The 24791-nt window shown below is 46.5% G+C and overlaps 1 protein-coding gene across 7 annotated transcripts in view; it reads left to right on the top strand.

Moving 5' to 3' along the window:
* The first annotated feature begins 2342 nt into the window (after positions 1 to 2342).
* nfia (nuclear factor I A) overlaps positions 2343 to 24791 on the top strand; it is an 80480-nt gene continuing 58031 nt past the window's right edge. For 5 of the 7 annotated variants that reach the window (XM_023338993.1, XM_023338996.1, XM_023338992.1 and 2 more), the window contains exons 1-2: positions 2343 to 2561; positions 20369 to 20897. In XM_023338993.1, coding sequence (XP_023194761.1) covers positions 2379 to 2561; positions 20369 to 20897 — 712 coding nt within the window. In that variant the 5' untranslated portion in view covers positions 2343 to 2378. Of the gene's footprint in view, positions 2562 to 16146; positions 16980 to 20368; positions 20898 to 24791 lie in introns of those variants that run through there. The other 2 variants (XM_023338997.1, XM_023338994.1) reach the window with 1 other exon arrangement.

Below are 24791 nucleotides of genomic sequence, written 5' to 3'. Positions count from 1 at the left end.
CCATCATTTATGATGATTAATGGTTGTTTCTGATTGTTTCTGGTTGTTTCTGATTGTTTTTGATTGTTTCTGATTGTTTTTGATTGTTTCTGATTGTTTCTGATTGTTTCTGGTTGTTTCTGATTGTTTTTGATTGTTTCTGATTGTTTCTGATTGTTTTTGATTGTTTCTGATTGTTTTTGATTGTTTCTGGTTGTTTTTGATTGTTTCTGGTTGTTTCTGATGGTTTTTGATTGTTTCTGATTGTTTCTGATTGTTTTTGATTGTTTCTGGTTGTTTTTGATTGTTTCTGGTTGTTTCTGATGGTTTTGATTGTTTCTGATTGTTTTTGATTGTTTCTGATTGTTTCTGATTGTTTTTGATTGTTTCTGATTGTTTTGTTTTTGATTGTTTCTGATTGTTTCTGATTGTTTTTGATTGTTTCTGATTGTTTCTGGTTGTTTCTGATTGTTTCTGGTTGTTTCTAGTTGTTTTTGATTGTTTCTGATTGTTTTTGATTGTTTCTGGTTGTTTCTGATTGTTTTTGATTGTTTCTGATTGTTTCTGATTGTTTCTGGTTGTTTTTGATTGTTTCTGATTGTTTCTGGTTGTTTTTGATTGTTTCTGATTGTTTCTGATTGTTTCTGGTTGTTTTTGATTGTTTCTGATTGTTTTTGATTGTTTCTGGTTGTTTCTGATTGTTTTTGATTGTTTCTGATTGTTTTGTTTTTGATTGTTTCTGATTGTTTCTGATTGTTTTTGATTGTTTCTGATTGTTTTTGATTGTTTCTGGTTGTTTCTGATTGTTTTTGATTGTTTCTGATTGTTTCTGATTGTTTCTGGTTGTTTTTGATTGTTTCTGATTGTTTCTGGTTGTTTTTGATTGTTTCTGATTGTTTCTGATTGTTTCTGGTTGTTTTTGATTGTTTCTGATTGTTTCTGATTGTTTCTGGTTGTTTTTGATTGTTTCTGATTGTTTCTGAGGTTTGAACCCAGAAACGATCAGAATCATTAATAACATGAGTGACCAAATTATTGCTCCTTAATTTAACAAACTAATAAATATGTTAACAACAAGTTAGTATTTTAAACTATAACATGAATATTAAATAATAATGAATCATGAGCTGATTATTAATCATAGAAATTATTTTCCAGAAGCGAATAATGAATAATAATTGTATTCATGCGTCCGGAACCGGGTTCTGCTGGTGCAGAGTGAGCAGCTGTCCCCGGCCTGACCCCCTCCCTCCCGGCCCGGTTCGCCTTACCGAACCGGCCGGACCTCGCTATCTGCGGCTCCATCACATTCCTCCGCCACAAAGGGAGAACTGTGGCTCTGCTGCAGGTTTTCCCCTCTGAGCAGCAACCCGACCCGCCGCACACCTTCACCTGGCACGAGCCCCGGGCAGAACCGAACCAGAACCAGAACCTGGGCTGGAGCCAGAGCTTCAACCCGAACCCGGCTGAAATAATACCAGGTCCAGAAACTCCTGCGGGTCGGAACTTGATCTTCACAAACTAATCCGGACATTTCCAGGCAGGTTCGGTTCGGTTCCGCTCCGCCCACAGATGAAAGATAAGGACAGAAATAAAATGATCCCAGAACCGAATGAACGGGGCCGTTCTGCCGAACCAGTCGGAACCGGGCCAGCTGTTCTACCAGCAAGAACATTAGATGTTCCGAACTTTGTGGTTCTGACGAAATCAGTTTGCCATCAAGACCCGGTCCAGGTTCTGGTTCCGAAGGCGCTGTTTGTGACATTCCTCATAATTCATTAAATCCTGAAAGTTTTTATGTTTTGATGAAATTAATTCAATTTCTGAAACAATCGAAACATTTTAAACTTAAAATAAAAAAATCAAAACTAAACTGAGAATTTAAAAGAAAAAAACGTGAACCACCGGATGGATGGATGGATGGATGGATGGATGGATGGATGGATGGATGAACGGATGGATGCTTTATTAACCCCAGAGGTTCATAAAGCCCTCGGACTTCCGGCTGCTGCTGGTTCCGCTCAGCAGAACCTGGGCTCCGGTTCGGTTCCTCTCTGATGCCGGGTTCGGTCAGAACCGGGTCTGGAGGTCCTACTTAGAGGCTCGCGCTCCTTCCGTCAGCAGGTGTTTACATGTAGAAGAAGTTTGGAGTCACGTGGTTCACCTCCTGACGATGATGATGATGAAGCTCTAATTAAAGCGGAGGAGGAAGAAGCGACCCGAGGCGCTCAGCGGAGTGTGTGTGTGTGTGTGTGTGTGTGTGTGTGTGTGTGTGTGTGTGTGTGTGTGTGTGTGTGTGTGTGTGTGTGTGTGTTCCTGCAGCTCACCTTGCCATGGGCTCCACACCAGATTGGTCGGTTTTTTTTACCCATGATTCCTCCCGGTTCGGAGCGGACTACATGTTGGCCGTCATGCCAGAACGAGCGGTTCCTCCGTGGGGTCCTGGTGCGCGCAGAGCCGAGCCGAGCCGAACCGAACCGCAGCAAATGAGGCTCTCTGACGGCGGCATGGCAGCCAAAAGCTCCGAGGGATCCATTAAATGGCAGCTCTGCTACGACATCTCCGCCCGAACCTGGTGGATGGTGAGTTGGACCAACTTTTTGGCCTGGTTCTGGTTCCTCCTTCCTCCTCATCCTCTCTGCAGCTTCATTTTCACTCTCGCTTTACACTTTCCCAACTCTTCGGGACTAGTCCGTATAGGGACCCGTTCCGGTCCCGCTGTGGTCCGACTCCGGTCCGATCCTAGTCCGGTTTTGGTCCCGCTCCAGTCCCGCTCCTGTCCCGCTCCAGTCCCGCTGCCCGCGGCCGCCGGCTACGCTCCGCGGCTCGGTGTCATCGCCAGGAAGTGTCCGGCTCTGAGTGCGCTCCCCGCGGCTACTAATTAGCGGTCTGCCGCCTCCCTGGCCCGGTTCGGGCCGAGGCTCGGGTCGCCGCGCCGGGACACAGTAGGCAGCGTTTGGCGGTCAGCGGGGCCAGGCGACCTCTGACCCCCCCCCCCGTCGCTGAGGGTGCTGGGAGGGGGCGGTTCTGGGGGGGTGTGGGGCTACAATGGCTCTTTGTGTTCTGTTGGTCCAAATGAGCTGGACGTTGAAAGCGAGGTTCGTTACCGGACGGCTCCCTGCCAGGCCCCGGTCGCAGCGGCCTGAGTCCGGTTCGGAGCTCCGGACGGACCGCCGCTGCAGGTTCGGGGAAAGCAGCAACAAAGGTGGCTTTATTTTCTCTGGAACGGGACCGAATTCCCTCCAACTTTTGGACCGGGACACGCAGACCGACACGGACAAGCAGTGGCGGCTTGTGACCGTCCTGCATGGACCCGAACCCGCGTCTGTGTTCGGCTTGTTCAGTTCTGGTTGATCGGGGAAAGTTGGATTAATGCTCCGCGTTTATGTCGATGTTTCTGCTGCAGATTTGATTATAATTGAACGTAATTTAGTTTTGATTTAAAATAAAATGCTTTAATTGTGATTTGATGCCGCGGCGGTTCGGATTTAATTTGAGTTTCATTTGGAGCAGAAAGCAAAAATGATCGGAACCGCTGCGGGTCCAATGAAACGCTGTAAATTTCTGCTGGTGTCTAATTTGCTGCAGTTTAAAATTAAAATTTTAGTTTAATTTTTGGTTCAGTTTATTTACCCTGAAAATATTTCGTTATTAAAATTTAAGAGACATAAATTACAGATTTTACTTCGACATATTTAAAAATATAAAAACATAATTTAGTCAGAAAATGCTGAATTATTATTTTGTCGTTGCGTTTTTACAGCAGAGCAGGAAAATTATGATTTCTAATAAATTAAGTTTTAATCCCTATAAACGGACCGAACCGGACCAGAAGATATTAGAAAGTTCTGTTGTACTTTTATTTAATTATCTGAACTAAATTAATCTGAAAACTGTGCGATAAATTTCAGATATTTAAAAAAAATATATTTTAAAAATATATCAACATTTAAAAAAAATCCATTTTAATTTCTGGTGAGAGGATTTATTTCCTCGGAACATGCTGAGCCGCTGCCGGCCCGTTCGGACCGGTTAGTAACAGCAGGAACCCCCGCCAGCTGCAAGAGCAGAACCGATCAGACGGAGGAGGTTCTGCAGCAGGAGTCTTGTTGTCTTCATTGGGGTTCTGGTTCTGCTTGACAGACGGAACCAGACCCCAAACAGAACCTTTGAAGGAACGCGTTTAAAGGAGTTGAAAAGTTGCTGATATTTTCTGAATTTTCTCTGATGGGCGGTTCTGATGGACCCGTCCAACAGAACCGTTTTACCAGCCCATCAGAACTTCTGAACCAAATGAAACAATAAGATAATTCTGCATATTTCTGTGGTTCTGATCCATATTCATGCACAGCCACCAGTTCTGGTTCCGGTCTTGGTTCTCTAAAAATACTCAGAAACTCATGAATCATATTTAATATTCGCTCATATTTCTAATCCTGCCGAGTTCTGGTCGGCATGAACAGAGTCCAGCAACATGAAGGAGACTCGGTCGGTCAGAGACTCGGTCTGACAGAGACTCGGTCTGACAGGTTAATTATGTTTCATTTCTAGTCTAAAATGATCAGAATAAATCATGACACCAGCTGATTCTGACCCTGGTGTGACCCGGTTCTGGTTCTGGTCCTGGTTCTGTAGGGTTAACAGTGTCTCTGTGTCCGGGCCGGGTTCTGGTTCTGGTTCTGATTTGGGCCGGGTCTGCAGCAGCCAGAGATGATTAAAGGAGGAAATTGGAGGATTAGAGTTTGTCTGCTTGAACTTCCTGAACACGCCGTCCTCTCTCTCCCCCCTCCCCGCGGCCTCGCTCGCCCCGTGGCCTGGACACTGTGACATCACGCCGACATCACGTTGCCCCGGCAACCGGAGGCGTAGCCACCATCGCCCGGGAGAAGAGGAAGTTTGAGTGATTTATCGTCTGCTGCGGTAATGAACTTCACCTGAAAGTAAACGTTTGTATCCGCTCTGCCGTGAACGTTCCGCGGTGAACGTTCCGCGGTGAACGTTCCGCGGTGAACGTTCCGCGGTGAACGTTCCGCGGTGAACGTTCCGCGGTGAACGTTCTCTTTCACACAGGATAAGAAACTTCATGGCTTCTCTTCCTGAACAGATTAAAACTCTGCACTCGGTCTAGTCAAAGTTTCCTGCTCAGCAGCTCAAATGTGGAAAATGAAAAAATCAAAGTCAAACTTTCTGATCGCCTCTGAGATCAGAACCGATGCAGTCGTCCAGTTTGGACCGCAACCTGCCACTGGTTCTGCGGTTCCGATCGACCCAGAGAGGATGGGTTCTGGGTCCTCCCCTCGGTCTGGTCCGGATGGATCCGGTTCTCTGGGTTTCTGGGTCGAGTTTCAGCTCTAATCCGGACCAGAACCGACCCGCCTCATGCTGAGGTCCAGATCGCTCCAGGCTCCAATATCCGGTCCGGTTCTGCAGTTCAGCCTCAGATAACAACTAATCATTGTTATGATTATTGTTAATTAATTGTTATTAATATTATTAAAGGCAGGTTGTTAAAATATCGAGTTTATTTCAAATATAAAATCTAGTTCAGCTAAATTTACAAAATCATTTTGATCTCAGTTAATATTCAGAATCTGTATGAAGATTAAATGATCTGAAGAAAAAATGATTAGAAACAGAAAAGATCAAAGAAAAGTTTGTTGATGAAACTTTTTAATGTAATATTTAGTATTTTTATAGAACTAACTGGTTTTTACAGGATTATTGTGGAAAATCGTTTATAAATATCATTTAGTGATTCTGAGCAGAATCAGTTTTAATAAATTAATCTGGATCATTAACATATTTAAATTAAACAACTTTATTTTATTTATGTAAAATTAGCAGCAGGAACCGGGTCGGCCCATGGTTCTGAGGCCCGGCAGGTTCTGATGAAGAGCAGACTCCTCCTCCTCAGAGGTTCTGGTTCAGTACTTCTCATAGTGGACCAGATGTGGACCGGCCCGTTTCAATCAGAGAAAGCAGGACCGGTTCTGGTTCTGGACCTTCTGACTCCGACCTGACTGCCGTTCCTGAGCAGAACCATCGTAGTCTCGATACCAGAACCTCCGTCCCGCTCCTGTGGTTCTTTGGAAGCGACACCAGAACCAGCCCAGGCTTCTCATCTTTAAAAATAAAACTCCATAAAAACAGAAATAAATAAACGCAAATCTCTGAAATAAAAAGTTAGAAAATAAACAGTTTCACTGAGCAAACCTTCCCATTTACCAGGTTTTTAACCTGTGGTTTCGGGAACTGACGGTCTGACGGGATCTGGGTTCTACTGAGCGCTATGCTAACATGCTAACACCACAGGAGATTAAATATGATCAATACAGAAACAATAGCACTAAAAAAGCCTTGAGCAGAAACGTCACTGAAGTCACGTCTTCATGTTCCATCATATTTTATTTCAATGTCTCAAGTTTCAAACTGTAAACATTTTATACCTGATTTAGTCAAATAAATATTCATAAAAATCCGTAATTCAGCAAAATGAAGGACTTGGAGGACCTGAAGGACTAGGATGCTTCTCTGAAGGTAGTGAAACTTGCTGACCATCAGGACTTGTCAGGATGTTCCAGGACCTGCAGGTCCCGATTCTGCTGACTAATGGTTCTGACCTGATCCGCCTCAGTTAGTGATAGGCTAACGCTAGCATGTCTCCTCTCTGTTTTAATAGGACTTGTTGGTAACCAGGTCCGCTCCAGGTCCAGCAGGTCACATGACCAGTTCTGATCCGGTCCAGAATGGGACCAGCAGCTCGGTCTGACTCTTCATCATCATCATCAGCCAGAGGTTCTGGGTCAGACATCAGAACCGGGTCAGAGGTTCTGGGTGTGATGCAGCTCCGGCCTATTTCCACATTTCAAAACGATTCTGTGTGGAGCAGCAGCCAATCAGAGGCCAGGCTGGGCGTAGGGGGCGGGGTCTGTGGTGACAGGAACATGTTGGAACCAGAACCAGCGGCGCCATCTGCTCCGGGCTCTGGGCCGCCGCCGCGTCAGTCTTCAGGCTGTTTGCTCCACCGGCACCGCTGGGCTCCTGCCAGGCAGCCGTCAGGGTTCTGGCCCGGTACCAGCGGCACCGGTTCTTCCTGTTTGCAGCTTCACGCCTCGCTGCTTCGAAGAGAGCGGATCTGTCAGGAGTCCGTTTGGATCGGAGCGACTCCGGTTCTGGACGGTCTGTCCATGCTGGGTTAACCGTGCCCCGGCAGAACCAGCTACGGTCCGGTTCTGATTCAGCAGAGTAGATTCTCCCTGACAGCGGCGGCTCCAGAATGTTTTCCTGCAGGTCCAAAGGGGAGCTCAGCGTTTTACTGAGGCTGTTATGACGTATCTTATAGTTATCAACTCATTAATGTTGTTATTTTAATCAGACTGATTTAAATTTATCGACGTCAACATGAAGCCGTGAGCCATTAGCCAGATGGCGTCCAGAAAATATTACATTGTTTAGGTTAAAACAGCATCGATGACAAAGAGGAAACCAAGGATTGACCCTTTGCAACTACGTCACTTAATCAATGGAAGCTCCGTGATGCAGATCGAAGTGAGAATCTGGAGGATTGAACTGAGCAGATAAAGTTGTTTTTGTGTTTATTCCTGGTTTCTACTTGCTGGAATCAAGATCATTTGTCTGTGAAGGTAACTCACCTGGTTGGGCTCATAGATTCACAGAAACCCGGACCAGCTAGCTGAGAAACCGAACCTGCTGACGAGTCGATCAATTTACCGACTTTTCCTGAATTCACACCACATGATTTATGTCACGGTGTCATAAACAGCGTTTCCTCTTAAACCGCAGCAACTTAAAAACCTACAGAAAACGAGACGCTAATCATTTTTTCCATACATGCTAGGCTACATGACGGCGTGGCATTGTTTCCATGGTTACTGATGGTCAGACGCTATCTACTCCATAATGCGATATTTGATATCTTTCTAATCATATTTATGAACGTTAATCTTCTTACCTTATATAAAGTTTTCGCTGTAAATCTGCGGTTACAGTCATTGTGACTGTTAGCTGCTGTTAGCTATTCAGTTTATGCTCTGATGTGTATCAAAAATAAAAAGGCAGGAATTCTGATTTCATTAACAATTATTTCATGTAATTTACAAATATGTGCAAGTAACTCCAAAAAAAATCTTTTACATTCAAGCTTGATTCCTGCACCATCAGCATCTTTCCTCACTAAAATGAAGGACAGGTTTGGTTTGGACTCCTGTCTGTCTGTTCAGCTGACCAGCAGCAGCTTGTGAACATTTTACTGCCAAATCAACTAAATAAAAGTGACATTAGGCCACATGTACATTTCACAGGTTTTACAGGACAGCACAGCTTTGGACATCCATCATGGTGGAGAGAGAGACGTCAGCTGCAAAGGGTCAAATATATATTTATTTTTTAATTAACTCGTGTTTATTTAATTGCCCAATTAACCGCTACAGGGCTTAATTTGACTATCACTATTATGATCAAAACATGTTATGTTTAATACCGGTTACCTTCTTACTAACTAACATTTTTAGTTTGCTATGATAAACACTGACAGTCAGTTCATCTCCACTTTCTGACCACCGATTGGTCAGTTGCTGATAAATACCCTGAATGATTGGGGGCGGAGCCAGCATCATCAGCGTGATGATACCATAGACAAAGTTCAAATCCTCTTGCGTGATGGTTTTTTTTTTAACTCGGTATATAATAATATGTTTCTGTTTTGTGTCTTTTGATGAAAATACTGCAACAACTAAATAAACTAAATATAAATAAAATAAATATAAATAATGTTAAATCCGATTGAAAAAAACCCCAAATCTAATATTTCCCGGGGAGCGATAGCGCCCCCTAGCCCCCCTCTGGCGCTGCCACTGCTCCCTGATGATGGTTTCTCTCTGTTCCCATGGAAACGGTCTGTTCCTGCCGGAACGGTTCTGAGCGCGCTCAGTGTGATCTTCTTTGCGGCTCTGAGTGATTAACCAATCAGTAAATGGATCAGAACCTCAGCGCAGCAGCTGGGCCGATCCGATTAGCGGCGCCGCCAGATGTTGGAGGACCTGCTGGTTCTCTGGATCACATGATCCGGACCCGACCCATTTACAGAACCGGGCCATCCTCTGTGACCCACCTTCAGGTCAAAGGTCAACAATGAAGACTTTCCATAATCTTGATCTCCTGCAGGAGGCGCCACAGAACCCGGAATTGAAGCGGATTGGGTTTCTGAGGATGGTCCTGGAGAGAACCGGACCGGGCCGGGTCCAGGTTGAGCCCCTGCTGGGCTGGAACTGCTCAGAGCGGGAATCGAACCGGCGACCTGGAAGGGAAGCTGGAGCGGTACCGGCCCGCAGCATGATGCTGCCATGCTCAGACGGTTCTGGTCCGTCCAGCTCACTGCTTTTGGTTCTGTCTGATATTTAAAGGTTCTGGACCAGAACCCGACCTGCAGCTGGCTGTTTCTGGACCGCAGGGGGCGCCATCCAGGCACCGGGTCCAACTGGGTCGGAACCAGAACCTTCAGCCATCAGCCCCCTGGCCCCAGCAGGAAGCATGTATGCGGTTCTGGTTCTAATAAAGCGGGCCGGGCCTGAGGCTGAACTTCCTGTAGCTCTGCTTTGATTTATCTCAGATGTAAACAGAGAGCCTTCCTCTTCCTCCTCCTCGGTTTATTTGGGTTCCGGGCCCGGCCCGACCCGGCCCGGCCGGCGCTGCAACCGGATCGCTGCGGCTCGTCAAAACTTTGCAGGTCCTGCAGAACCGCAGAGCAGGAAGTTCCCCGATCAGCGGATCGTCTTCAACAAATAAAATAAAATAAAATAAAATAAATTCCTTTCTGGTGAAACATCCGAGATAATGAGGAGCAGCTGGACACACACACACTGACACACTGACACACACACACTGAGACACTGACACACACACACTGAGACACACACTGACACACACACACTGACACACACACACTGAGACACTGACACATACACACCCTGAGACACACACACCTATCACACGCATGTCAACAGTAACTGCAACAAAAATGACTAAAATAAAAGCCAGGAAATATTAAGGTCAACTAAATTCTCGTGGCAGGAGCTGAAGGACCCCAGGACGTTGTCATGGTTACCTAGAGACGGACGCTACGCAGCCACGGTGAGCTGCTATCAACCCGCGTCTTTTTAAAACGTCCACCGATTCTCCACCGTCCTTAGAAGCAGAAATACTTTCAAAAATACAGTCGTAAAAGGAAAGACGTGTTTCCAGGCTGAACAATGTTAGTGAGGATCAGGGGCGCAGCCAGGAATCTTGGGGCCCCATGACAAAAAGTTAAATTGGCCCCCCAAGCAGCTGCTGTTACAATTTCTTGAGTTTATCTGACTCATCAAAAGCTTCACAATTTTAAAGGCTTTGCTTTCTTTGGTCCAATACTGATAACTAGCACAATATTTACTGATCATGAATTTTACATCCAACAGTCCACATTCAGTTTGCAAGTATGTTGCTTCAATTTGTTCTATTAGTTTTAGATACTGAAATGTCAGGGGCCCTGAGGAAACTATACTAAATAAATGACTTAGTTAACATTTATTTAACTTTCACAAGTTTACTTTAACAATGAATTAAAAATGATAGTGCTGTATATAGATAGGATCAGACTTTCCATCTGTCAGGGATCTGCAGCCTGGATCTCTGGAGACCAAGTGGCTCTTTGACTCACTTATTATATTAAATGATGAAATATTGCTCTGTTTTTGTTGTTTCATTTTTTTAAAGTGCCCTGATGAAAACACACGGTCGACCTTTTGGTCTATATCCAGCCTCCAAAATCTAACTCCTTATTTCTGTCAATATTTTGGTCATATTCTTTAACATCCCAGAATTTTCATGTAACTTTTATATTTTTGTCTGTCTGAGGACATTTTGAATATTAAATCATGTGTTATGATCAATTTCTCAGTACTAGAATAGATTTTTACCAAATACATTTGAAACCTGCTTAATTAAAGCTTAAATAAATCTGCTTCAGTAGAAACATGCGACTCTGATTGGAGCAGAGTTTGGGGTTTTCTAAGAAACCTCTATTAACGATGGTTCTATGGATCAGAACCTGCCATGAAGTACCGTCTGTCCCACCAGAGAGTGACACGCCGTTTTGGGCTTCCCTTATTTTGATTTCTGAAAGGTGGCAACCCTGGCTGGACCCGGTCGCTGACACGGTTCTGACACGGTTCTGACTCGGTTCTGACCCTGTTCCTCCATCCTGGATGGAGCTGCTTTGCCTTCCATCCTCCATATAAGCTGCAGACAGCTGGATCGACTTCAGCAGAACTTCAGCAGAACCGGGTCTCTGCTGACGGCAACTATATTGTTTGTCATGTTTTCCTGGTTCCGGGTTGGTTCGTGGCGAGCTGGTACTGGACCCTCGAGGACTAACAGACGTGTTCCTGATTAGTGAGGATGAAACCGACCAGAACCGGTACCGGTCTGCCAGCAGCAGCTGGATCCGCAGACATTCCAGAGGTCCGGTTCTGAGGTTCTAGAGTGTAGGCGGACCGGATGCTGGAACATTCAGAATAAAAGCATCTGTGCTGTGATACCAGGAGTTCTGGTTCTGCTGACCAGAACTTCTAAATCATAATCAACCGATTTCCTGCAGTTCCCAGCGGCGGCCAGCAGAGGGAGGCATTCCTCCATTCTTTTTCCTCTCTGCTGATCCTATTCAGGTTCTGGTTCTGGACGGGTGGCCTGCAGAAAAGTCCAATATTCCAGTTTAAACAGGATTCAGATTTTTACATGTTCAATCAATCAAACTTTATTTGCTCAGCAAATTTCAGCAACAGAACTTTACTTCCTAAAAACAGAAACAACTGAAGCGTCACGTTCTGCCGCCGATTCACATCAGATTATTGACCAATGTAGCATTGATTATTAATGTTTCATTGATTATATTTCTAAAGCAGCTCCAACCAGCTGGTTTAGCCTTAAAGGAACTCTGTGTTTTGGCTGTTTTGCAGTTTCCTGGAAGTTTGTTCCAGATCTATGGCGTATAGAAGCTGAATGCTGATTCTCCATGTTCGCGAGGGCTGAAGGTTGATGCAACAGCAGATGATAAAAAAATATTTTTATATTTTATATTTTTAATATTTTTGATTTTGTATTTGTGTTTTTATCAATTCTATTAGTGTTTAAATTTTAATTCTATTTATGATTTCTATTTTATTTTTATTCTCCTTTACCATTTCTATTTTAATATTTTATTATGTTTTCATTGTCTTACTTTAGTTTATGTTTTATTTTTATTATTTCTATTTTTATACATTATTTCTTCTTCTCTTGGCCAATCAGGTTTCATCTGAATGTATCAAACACGTTTCCCCTGATTGGCTGATCAATGTCCAATCAGGAAGCAGCTCTGTGACAACTTACGAGGCGTCCAAAGAGCTTCTGATGGGTCACATGACTAATCAGAGCAGCAGTCTGACTGGCTGTTGTCCTGACCCACCTGTCTCCGTCTCCAGCTGTGTGTGCAGATCTGTTTGTCTGCCAACATCTGGCTGCTCTCCTGTTGTTTTGCTCTGTGTTTGGAGGCAGACTGAGCATCTGGGTGTGTGTGTGTGTGTGTTTCTCTGTGTGTGAACCAGGTTTTTGTATCCCTGTGGGAACTTATTTCTGTCGACAATGTGGGGTTGTGGGGACCTCTGCTCCTTGGGGGACATTTGCTCCCCATGAGGGAAATTCTGTTTTTGGGTCAGAGGTTAAGCTGTAGAACATGAATGAATGTCAATGTGAAGATCCCACAAGACACGAAAACACGACTGCCTGTTTCTCTGTGTGTATGTGTGTATGTGTGTGTGTGTGTGTGTGTGTGTGTGCCTGTGTGTGTGTGTGTGCGTGTGTGTGTGTGTGTGCGTGTGTGTGTGTGTGTGTGTGTGTGTGTGTGCGTGTGTGTGTGTGTGTGTGTGTGTGTGTGTGTGTGTGTGCGTGTGTGTGTGTGTGTGTGTGTGTGTGTGTGTGTGTGTGTGTGTGTGTGTGTGTGTGTGTGTGTTAAGCTCCTTCTGCTCCAACATAAACTTTTTTCTCTCTTCAACTTCCTGACAGAAACCTTATGGGTCGCCTGTTTGGGTCGGAGTGAGAAGCTGAACCAGAACCAATCGGATCACTGAACAGGAAGGATGAGTGGATCAGAACCGCAGCACAGCGCGGTGTGGATCCCTGACTGGTTTAACTGGTTTCCTGTCAAAGCGGGGGGGTTTGCTGCCCTGCTTCTCGCCTGCAGGCTCCTTCTCTGAGCTGCAGAGCTGGGCCGGCTCTGGAGGAGCCGGGATGTGCGTGGGCAGCAGGGTGTGTGTGAGAGCCAGAAAGCAGAATAGATGAATGTAAGGAGGCTGACCTTTGACCCCTGGCTGCCTTCCCTTCAGCGCTCAGCAGATATTTTGGTTCTGTGGAAGAATCTGAGTTTTTTTCCTTGGATGGATCCATGAACGGGTCTCTGTGGTGGTTCTGCTGGGACCGGGCCGACTACTTCAGAACCACCAACCATTAGAACCTGCTGACCTGGATCAGGAGCCGTCAGAACCTTTTCCGGGTCGAGAGGACAGTTCTAGCACCAGAGGTCTGTCGTAAACTGGACCAATTCTGGACTTTAGTGAGACGGTTCTGGTTCTTTTGTTGCTGCGCTGAGTAATCCTGTGTGTGTGTGTGTGCGTGCGTGCGTGTGTGTGGGTATACTTGTTTAGCTATGCCATTCAGGGCCATCTTGGTGACATTTACTTACCTTCTGAAGGCCACTGGCCTTATGGGGCCCAAAGCCCGGTTCTGGTGCGTGGACCCCTTGTTAAGTGTCAGAGGTCAGGGGTGAGGTGTGAATCAAGTTCTGGTTCTGGTTGGGTTAGTTAAAGTGTCTGGTTCAGGAATAAAGTCCTGATATGAGGAGAAATTAATGACTCCATTAAAACAGTTTATGCAGTTAATCAACCTTCTCATCAACAGACAACCACCAAACTGGAGCAAAGTTCATCTTTGAGATTCCTTAGCAGCTAACAGTAGCGTTAGCCGTAACATGTTTAGCATTTAAATGCTATTTTAGGCTAGCTTAGCTTCTGATAGGCTAACTCTTTTTAGCATAACTTGAACACAACAATAGTCTTTCCCAGCATCAAATCGTTTAGAAGCAGAAATTATCCAAGAGAAACAGCTTCATTGCTGCTGTTAGCGATGTAGCTGTGCGTCAAATTTGCCGACTTACCAGAAACAGGAATACAAAGGTTCCTGCCAGAACTCTTAACACAAAAAAACAATGAATTGTATTAAAATATGTAATGCTTTAAATCTGAAATTAGTTATGGAATGAGTGTTTTAAAATCCTGCCATTAGTAGAAATGTGTTGGATTTGCTGCAGATGCTCTGTCATGGTTCTGATGAAGTTCTGATGTTTTTGTGGATCTGATTAGGTTCTGTTTCTGGTTCTGATCGGGTTCTGTTGTTTTCCTGAGATGGGATCAATAATTCAGGAAGCTGCTTTCCTCCCGGCTCCTTCTGGCTCTCAGGGTTTTGGCATCTTGCCGGCTTTCTGGAGACAGATGGTGAAACGGCTGGGAATCAAACACCGACTGTCCTCCTCTTCCTCCTCCTCTTCCTCTTCCTCCTCTGCATGACAGACAAACAGATGAAACCTGGAGACGGATCTTCTGTTGCCAGATCAGAGTCAGGAGATGTTTCAGTTCTGGTTCTGGTCCAGGCCCGGTGCCAGCCTATAGCGTCCCCCCCCCCACCGCCTTCCCAACCTTCACCGTCTCTATGGCAACGACCACGTTGATGTTTTGGGTTTCAGCTCCTCTTCCTCCAGGTGGTTTTGTTGGGAGTCACGTGGGCCCGGTTCTGTTGACAGAACCGATCTGGACCCTCGTTAAGTTCTGGATCTGGAATAGTTCTGTTTCCGTTCTGGTTCTGCACTGGTTCTGGTTCTGGAATGTTTCTGGTTGTGTTCTCAGGCTGCAGTTTGTCCCCTCCGCCTGCAGATGGCGCCCCAGGCTGCCGTTCATCCAGCTCAGGTGTTCCTGCTGAACGGTCTCTGGTTGTTCCAGGGCCGTATCTACAGGGGGCAACTGGTGGGGCCAACTGCCCTCTCCGCCCCCTTGCAGCAGAGCTCAGCTTACCCCAATCATGTTTTATGTCCTGAAAAATACACAAATCTCTCTAGTTTTAGTGATGACCTTTGACACCTGACCCGGCCTTTAAACACTCAGGTTGTTCTGTGACAGAAGCGCCTGCTGAAGTCGATGGACTGTTGCAGTTTGATACGTTTGTTTGAAGATTCCCAACTGAGAGTCTCGTGTTTGGTTTGTTAGCCATTAGCATATTTCACTAGTTAGATTTTCTAACAATAAACTCAAGAACCGTCGATAACTAACGGGCTTAGCCTGCTCTGGGATCGATTGGTAGTACCTCCATCCTCCACCAGGGGGCTCAGGCAGAACCCAGAGGAACCTGCAGCAGGAACGGGTTCTACTCAGCACTATAGACCTGAACCAAGATGGGATCTGCTGTTTCTGGTTCTGATGGTTCAGGTTCTGGTTAGAAATCAGGTCAAGTTCTGAGGATTCACTGGGCCTTCAGCTCACTGAGTTCTGATTGGTTCTGATCACCTGTCCAATCAGAGCAAAGCTGAGCTGCTGAGGTGTATTCGTTTGGACCAATCAGAGCAAAGAGTGTGTTCTGGTGCTGGTTCCTCAGAACCCGCAGGCTGCTTTGGATCAGAACCAGTGGAGGCGGTTCTTGATCCACAGCACGGCCTGGTTCTGGTTCTGGACTAGTGAAGCTTCTGGTTCTGATGGCCCACATGATTGTGTCCAGATGGGTTCTGATGGCAGCATCTGTGGTTCTGCAGCTACCGGGTTCAGTCCAGTTGGGACTGATAAAAATGTGGGTCGGGTCCTTCAACTTCTAACCTGGACAGTTGAGACACAAGCTCCGCCCCCAAAACACCTGATGGTGCTGAGCCCATCATCATCATCATCATCATCATCATCATCATCATCACGATGATGATCACGATCATCATCACGATGATGATGATGATGATGATGATGATGAAGAAGAAGTTTGGTGACTTCAGTAACTTCTTCTGCGGTTCTGACCCGGTTCTCCTCCGGTATTCCACCTTCTGTTCCTCTCTGTCCTAAAGGAGGGGGGAGGGCACTAGTGGCGCTCTCGTGCAAGCGCGCGCGCACCCAGCAGCAGTATACTTGTGAAAGTGCGCGCGGAGGATCGATGCTGTTATTTGTGATCGATCAGCGGCGCGTGTGATCAGTCTGTGGCCGCACACGGAGCGACGCAGTCCGGCGGAGGAGCAGCGGAGGAGCCGGTGTTCGGAGCTGGAGGAGTTCGGGACAGTCTCTCGGCTCCCGGGTCGTCCCGCCGCCTCTCCCCGCTCCCGGCAGCGCTTGTCCCGGGAAAGACTCCGTTGCTGCACCGCTCTCTTTCTCCGGAGCGCAGGGGAGCCGCACGCCGGCCGCGGCGCACCGCAGAGCGGTCAGGGATGCCGGCGGGGGGCGCTTCGGGACGCGGTTCTTGGGTTCTGTGAAATGCAGTTCGGGACCGGTTTGGATCTTTGTTCTGTCCGTCGAACCTCCTGAGGTCCTCGCTGCTGCTCTGACTGGACTTGTGCGGTGTCGCCGGAGATGCGGTTGGATTGTGGGCGGAAAGTTGTGCGCTCCCCGGCGGAGGGCCTCCACAGGTCCGGACCGTGACCCGGGGCGGGTCCGAAGTTCAGCTCTGCCCGGAAATGTGAAGCGAAGCGGGCAGAAGGAGGGCTCCGTTTCCCCCTCACTCACTCTCTCACACACTTTGTTTTTCGCTCTTCACACACACAGACCAACACACACACCCTGGAGTTACAGTAACACCCCCCCACACACACGTACGCGCACGCGCGCGGTCGCACACACCTTCCGGAGCTCAGAGCCCAGCGGACAGATATGTATTCTCCGCTATGTCTGACCCAGGTGAGTCCCTTTACCTCCGGCTTTCTGCCAGCGGCTGCGGCTGCGGCTGCGCGCTGCCGCTGGAGCGCCAAACTTCCTCCACAGCCCGGTCCACATTTATCAGGTCTGGCAGCGATGTGTTCCGGTTCGGTTCTGCCCGGTGGCGTCCGACGCCGTTACTCGGGAAGCTCTAGCAGGCTCACGGCTGTGATTGGACTGAGACGGTTCTGGTAGGAACCAGAATTTGGACTCCGAACCCGGCGGGTTTTTCTCTTTTCTTTGCTCTTAAACTTTGCGGCTGTGCCGCGCAGGAAGCGGGAGAAGCGGCCGGTTTTCCGGTCCTGATTCTGGCCGTGTTTCGGTCACCTGTGGGCGTCTGAGCGAGAAGCCCGGTTTTCCTCATGAAGCCTGCCTTCCTGCGGCTGTTCGGGCCGGAACCGAACCTGCGGCCTGCAGCAGAACTCCAGGAACCGGAGCTGATCTGATGTGACTCCGCGGACCGAACCGGATGACTCCTGGGTTCTTCCTAAATTTAAACCTCATAAACACCTAAAGTCCTGCTGCAACCTGCAGGGATGCATTCAGGGTCAGAGGTTAAAATCAGCATTTAGAGTCTCCCTTCGTGTTTCTGAGGGAAACGGGGACAGCCCGGATTAAATCCTCAGAACAAATTGGGCTGATTTTATTTTTATTCCTGCATCAGACACAAATATTTAAATTGATCCGTTTCTGTGAAATCCTTTTTAATCTGAGCAAAGGCTTTAATAAATTACATTTAGATTAAATCCCAGAGCTGAATAATTACTGGCTGTGCTGCTAAATCTGAAGGGATGAGATTTATTGATAATTCAGGAACATTTGAATGAAATTTGCTGTTTTCTCCGCAGAACCTTTCGTTGCTCTGATCCGCTGGATGTTCCTGCAGGAACGCCGCTAAATCTGGAGCTTCTCTGTGTTTGAAGTTGGTCTGAAGCTGCAGCAGCAAACAGGAGCGCTAATCAGATTATCAGCCTGTTAAACCAATAATCAGCAGCCTGACTGACTGACTGACTGACTGCTGGTTCTAATCCCGCTCAGCTGCCGTCACAAACACTTGATTCACTCTTTGACTTTAACTGCTGCAATGTTTAGAAAAAAAGAGGATTTTCTCCAAATGTTGAAATTGTTAATTGTAAATAATCGGGCCTTTCTGTTTTCTAAGTTTTATTGAGATGACATCAGCGGTTTCTGCCCAGCCACTAGGGGGCATCTTTTGTGATATCTCCTGTTAAATTCGATACATTTCTGAACAATATTTGTTCACTTAATTTGTGGAAATTATTAAGCAATAACTAGAGTAGAAATATAAATAGAATTACTGAATTCAACAGGTTTAATTTTGTTTAACATTTTAAATATTTAATATTTAGTTTTTTTTACACCAGTAGTTTGAACATTTTTGTGGCTGTGATTTTATTTACCACAGAAAACAGAATAGAATAAAATAAAAATATTTATCTTCTTTACATTCAGGCGTAGCAGCAGCATAGAAGAAAATGATTAAAAGTAGAAACAAAATCAAGAATAATTTACTGTGCAGTAAAGGCAAGGTTATGAGTTTAAATCCAGGAGGTTCTGCTGCTGGTTCTGGTTCTGGTTCTTTTTCTGCAGTTGGAATAAAATCTAAACTTGCAGATTTTAATCCCTGAATGGATTTCAGTTTTGGATCGTTGTTCTGGAGGCCCGGACTGCTCAGCGATCCGCCTGGAGCTGCCGGAGTGCAATCCTGGATGCACTGGAGGTCCAGCGGGCCTCTGCCCCCCCCCCCCCCTCCCCCCTCCCCGGTGCCCCCTGCTGACCCCCCTGGTTGCTCTGATCCCCTCGGTGTGAGAGGCATCGCAGTGACAGGAGTGGATTTGTGTTCCTGCTCCTCCACATGCCGGTTGCCAACTGGGCCGGTTGTTCCTGTTTCCACGGTGCCAACAGGGAGCATAGAAACCTGCCTGCCCCCCCCCCCGGGGCCCTCCGGCCCTCCCTCGGCCCTTGAAGATGAAGTTTCCAGCTGTTTGATCAGAATTCCCACATTTTATTCCCAGAATCAGCGTCCGACCCGGAGAAGCCGCAGTGGGATTTTAGGACCTGGAATAACAAGAAAGATTTACCGGGACCAGAATCTAGGAAAATTATTTAAAATTTCACACAAAAAATTCCAGTTTTCTGACGGATTTTTGTCCCCCTGTTTTTTGGGGGATTTAAAAAAAAATGTCCTTCTTCTGCAGATTTGATTGGAAGAAGTGAGTTAAAAAAATAATTAGAAATATTTTTAATAAATCCCTGAATTGGGAAATGATTTTCCTGTTTTCCTTCAGTTGGTTTTCCTGAAGCTGTAATTGGATTTTCCTTCCCAGAACCGAACGACTGAATTATCTGAAAGGAAAGGAGTCAGTGAGGAAATGAACAATTTTCCAGAAACGGCAACTTCTCCCCAGAGTTTCCTGGAAACATTTGGGAAAACGTTCCCGAGGATGTTGGGATCATCTCCCTCGCTGGCAGGAAAAGCTGCTTTTGAGGCCGGACAGAGACTCGTTAAGTGGGATTCGGTTTGCGGCAGACAGGCGGAGTGTGAACAGAGCAGGTCAGGAATGTGGGAATGCGGCGGCAGAGCCCAGCTCATCTCGGCCGCCCCCGGACTCTAACGCCGAGCAGGAGCGCCGTCCGGCGCCCAGAGCTCAGAGAGAAGCCGCTGAGCTGCTGGAGGCTCTTTGGGAGACAAACCCGTTCTCCTGGAGCGGATCCAAGAAGGAACAAAGATCCGTATTCAGACCCGGAGCGGTGTGTGAGGGGCGGGGGGCGCAGCTCTGCAGCTGGCGCTCCAACGCAGAGCAGCAACACTCACTCTCAACATCCGGCCTTTGTTTCTGGAAATCTAACCTGATCCTGGAGCAGAACCTGCAAAACAGACTCCAGGTTCTGAGGGAAACCATTTGGCTTCCTGCTTCTGCAGAGAGACAGAATTCATCAGAAATCTGAAATACATTTCCAGAAATCGGGTGGAAAAACGTCCATGATGCAGCCAGACACCGGGGCCCATACGGAAATATGGGGCCTCTTCGGCATTATAGGGCCTCATTGGCATTCCGGGGCCCATATGGCATTTTGGGGCCTCTTCAGCATTCTGGGCCCATACGGCATTCCTGGGCCCATACGGCATTCTGGGGCCCATACGGCATTCTGGGGCCCATACGGCATTCAGGCAAGGTTGAATCTGTTCTGTTGTTTAACACAACTGGATGGATAAACGGTTGGATGGAAACAGGAAGCTGCTCTTCTTGCTCTCTCCACCCGGCCAACCAGAGGTCAGCGTTACTGCAGCCAATGGCAGCAGCCGGCCGTGTCTCAATCTGTCTCACCGTGTCTCTGTCTGTCCCCAGGATGAGTTCCATCCGTTCATCGAGGCGCTGCTCCCCCACGTCCGGGCCTTCGCCTACACCTGGTTCAACCTGCAGGCGCGCAAGAGGAAGTACTTCAAGAAGCACGAGAAGCGCATGTCGAAGGAGGAGGAGCGAGCGGTGAAGGATGAGCTGCTGGGCGAGAAGCCCGAGGTGAAGCAGAAGTGGGCGTCTCGCCTCCTAGCCAAGCTGCGCAAGGACATCCGGCCCGAGTTCCGGGAGGACTTCGTGCTGACGGTGACGGGCAAGAAGGCGCCGTGCTGCGTGCTGTCCAACCCGGACCAGAAGGGCAAGATGCGGCGCATCGACTGCCTGCGACAGGCCGACAAGGTGTGGCGCCTGGACCTGGTGATGGTCATCCTGTTCAAGGGAATCCCGCTGGAGAGCACGGACGGCGAGCGGCTCGTCAAGGCGCCGCAGTGCGCCAACCCCGGCCTCTGCGTCCAGCCGCACCACATCGGCGTCTCCGTCAAGGAGCTCGACCTCTACCTGGCCTACTTCGTGCACTCAGGTGGGTCCTTACTGCTGGAGGTTCTGATGGTGGGCAGGTTCCTGGTTCTGATGATGAGGTCCGGTTCAGCGGTTCTGGACTTTCGGACCATTTGTCTCCTGCAGAAACAGGAAGTGACAGGTGCAGCTTTTCATATTAAAACTCTTGCGCAGAAAAGGCTAGGGGTCAAAGGTCATCCTCTCACCCTGGCAGCCGCTTTAGAGACACAATGAGAGGTCAGAGGTCAGCATGTAGGGGGCCTGACCCTCCCTCACCCATCTGTCTCACTGTGTTCATCCGCTGCTGAAAGTAGTTCCTGATTGTACTTTTTATCTTCGATGGCTCAGCTTACCTGCTGCAGGTGTGTGCGTTTGTTTGTAATACCTTGTGGGGACCATTTTCCTGACACACACTACGTTGTGGGGACCAACTGCTCTTTGTGGGACCAAAGCCTGGGTCCCACAAGGGGAAACGCTGTTTTGGGGTCAGGGGTCAGATGTAGGACTAAGGTGTGAATTGAGTTTTGGTTAGGATAAGGTTTAGGTTTAAGCTGCAGACATAAATGGAAATCAATGGAAAGTCCCCACAAAGATAGCCATGCAAACGTGTGTGTGTGTGTGTGTGTGTGTGAGTGAGAACTAGGTTTTTATGTCCTTGTGGGGACCTATGGTCTGTCTACCATGTGGGGCTGTGGGGACCTCGTGGGGACATTTTCCTGGTCTCCATGAGCGGACATGCTGTTTGTGGGTTAGAGGTTAGGGTTGGGGCTACAGTGTGTGTGTGTGTGTGTGTATGTGTGTGTGTGTGTGTGAGCTCTGAGCTCTTAACCAGATTTGAAGCTTCGTTTCTGGACTAATTACTGAAGTCCTGACTGACCTGCAGACACACACCTGAACTCTGCTTCACCTGCTGACACACACATGTGCATATACACTAACAGAGCCTTTGGGTCATACTGGTCCATCAAAACCCGAATTAGGTAATTTTGGACACAAGCAGGGAACATGACTTTGGTTCCTCGTTGCTCTTTGTCAACGGGAATATTTTGATTTTATTTAATTTTTTCATGTTTTTATGAATTTCTTAAAGTATTTAAGATTTTTGATTTTTTGTCTGTTTTAAGTATGATTGATTTATTATGTAAAGTATTTAACTAAAGACTGAATATTTTAATTTTACTCAGTTTTCATTTTACTTTAATTTTAATTAATCATTTTACTTACATTAATTTTTTAGTATACACTAAAGTAAACACTAATAAACACTAATTTCCGTGGACTGCTCTGTGTGTGTGTGTGTGTGTGTACTTGTATAAAGGGCATCTAGAGAACCACTTCCGCAACATTTACCGATAATGGGAGGTCATTAGTGGAAGTGAGGACATTTTTCCAGTCTCCACTTCTGCAGTTATATCGGCAGTACTAGTCAGGTTCTGGTTAAGGTTGGAGTGAGCAATAAATACAGTGACTAAAATGAATGGAAGTCTATTCAAAGTGCTCAGTTGCATAGAAGTGCAAGTATGTCCTCTTCAGGTCAGACCAGCCTGTGAGAACCAGAACCAGATTTATTTCACAAACTTTTGTTCCACTTTTTCTTTATGAATAACTCTGCTAATATTATTATTGTTTTCTTATCTTATTTTTTTCTATTTCATTTCTTTTTTCATATTTTGATGAAATTTTTAACTGAAGCTATTTCAGATTTTGCCAGTTTTTGCCTCTTAAACTGCCTTTTAAAAATGAACAAAAACATGTATTTGTTCTGTAATCTATCAAATTAAAAACTACACATTTAAATCTCTTTTTTTTATCAGTTTAATTTTAATAAGTCCAATTATATAATTTCATTTATATTGATCTTTTTTTATATTGATTCTGGTTGGGTCCTGGTTCTGAAGCTCAGTCTGGTCCAGTTTCTCTCCCTTGGCTCCTCCTTCTGAGCGCCGTGGACACAGGACCAGTAGGGGGCACTGTTTAGTGATGCATGCTGGGTAATGTAGTGTGGTTGCGCTCCTAAAAGCAGAGCTTCTCTCCTGAAGTGATCAGATGGTTTCCCTGAGTTGCCTGAAGCCAGAAAACTGCACACACACACAGACTGACACACACATACGGAGCATCCAGCTGCTGCTGGTCCAGATGTTGCCATGGAGATGCTGCATATGGCAGCAAGCAGGAGCCGGGAATTAACCGGGTCTGGGTCTGGTTCTGGTTCTGGTTCTTTATTCCATTTTTCCATTCATAAATTAAGGAACTGATATTTTAAACTTTTAGTTTGTTTGTTTCTTCCAGATGAATGAACAGTTTGTTGATAATAATAAAAACAAATTAACAACAAAAGGAGTTAAAGCAACTGAACTGCAGGCGAATACATTATTTTATCTCTTCCTATTTATTAGGATTTTACATTTATTTTATTATTAGTTATCTTCTTAAAATGGGTCGGTCCAGAGCAGCTGAGTGTCGGTTCTGCTGGGTCCAAGAGGGAGACACCACCTGTGGACACAAACACAAAACCATGCTGAGGGTTTGATTCTGGCCCAATCTGCCCGGTACCGGCTTCATGAGGAGGAACTGGGTTCTGTTCTGTCCTTGTGCCAGTTCTGGACGGTTTGGACCCCCAACTGTGATTACTGAGCTGATGAGGAGGAGGTTCTATTTTGTTCTGTCGGTTCTGTTTGTTCTTTTGGTTTTGTTGGTTCTACTTGGTTCTGTTTGGTTCCATTGTTCCTATTTGGTTCTGTTTGTTTTTGTTGGTTCTGTTTGGTTCTGTTGGTTCTTCAGACCCAAACTGTTTGTTCTACAAACTGGAAACTGTCAGAGGCCAGAAGGTCCAGATGAGTCTGGTCCTGTGAACTGGGTCGGCAGTGGATGATTTGATTGGTTCTGGATGTTCGGACAGTTGTCCTCCAGGGTTCTGTTGTTGGCTCAGCGCCGGTCTGACTACGACCTGGTCCTAGGGGGCCAGAAGCAGCGGAGCGGTTCTGGAGCTGACAGCTGCTGAACGAGGAGCAATGAGCTGCTGACTGGATGGAACCGGACCAGTTCTGATGGTGAATGAAGCGGGTCGAGCCCAGCGGACCACCATCTCACCCCAGGTCTGGTTCTGATCCGTCCTAGTCTGGCTGCTTCATTTCCATGGGAACAGAAGTGATGCTGTGACATCATTCCCTCTTCCTCAAGCTGCAGCAGAGATCGGACCGGAACCGGTCCGGTTCATGTTCCTTTCTAAAACAGCTCTCAGCAGAACCGGATCAGCAGAACCGGTTCAGCAGAAGCCATCCTGCTACCAGAGCAGAGCAGCGAGCTGCTGCTTCCTCTTCCTCAGACGTCCTCATGTCTGAAGCAGCTTGCGCACAAAAAATGTGCGGTGCCACATTTTACGCACAAGTCAGCATGTATAAAACTTAACTTTGCGTCAAACGCAAACTTTGACTTGATTCTGCTCATGATTCCTGTATTTAGAATAAACGTCCACATTCCCACTCAGAGTCTCTGTGGGTCTTTAAATCCCGGCTGAACGCTCTGCTGCTCCAACGGCCATCTGCACTGGGAAATCTTTATTTTATTTCTTTATTTGGATTTTTTTCCTTTAAAATGCATTAGTTTTATTTTGTGAGAAAGCACCTTTTAAATAAAATATATAATAATTATTATTATAAATACTTATACTGACACAAACAAGGATGTCGTCATGGTTACCGCTTTCCGTGGTCCCAGCCTTCTGGGTATTTATACTAATTTTCATAAGTATAAAGAAAAGAGTATGAAAGAGGCGACAGGCGAACCAGCAGCTGGTCTGTTTCCCGCAAATTAGAATTTATAAAAGAAAGGTGCGCATGGCTTTGTACATCCGGATTTTTTCTAAACTTTTCTAAACTTGTCTGTACGCCAGTGCTTCTCATTCCGGTCCCCAGCC

Source organism: Xiphophorus maculatus, chromosome 9, assembly GCF_002775205.1.
Source record: "Xiphophorus maculatus strain JP 163 A chromosome 9, X_maculatus-5.0-male, whole genome shotgun sequence".
Lineage (NCBI taxonomy): Eukaryota > Metazoa > Chordata > Actinopteri > Cyprinodontiformes > Poeciliidae > Xiphophorus > Xiphophorus maculatus.
This window is presented reverse-complemented; position numbering and strand designations above follow the sequence as displayed.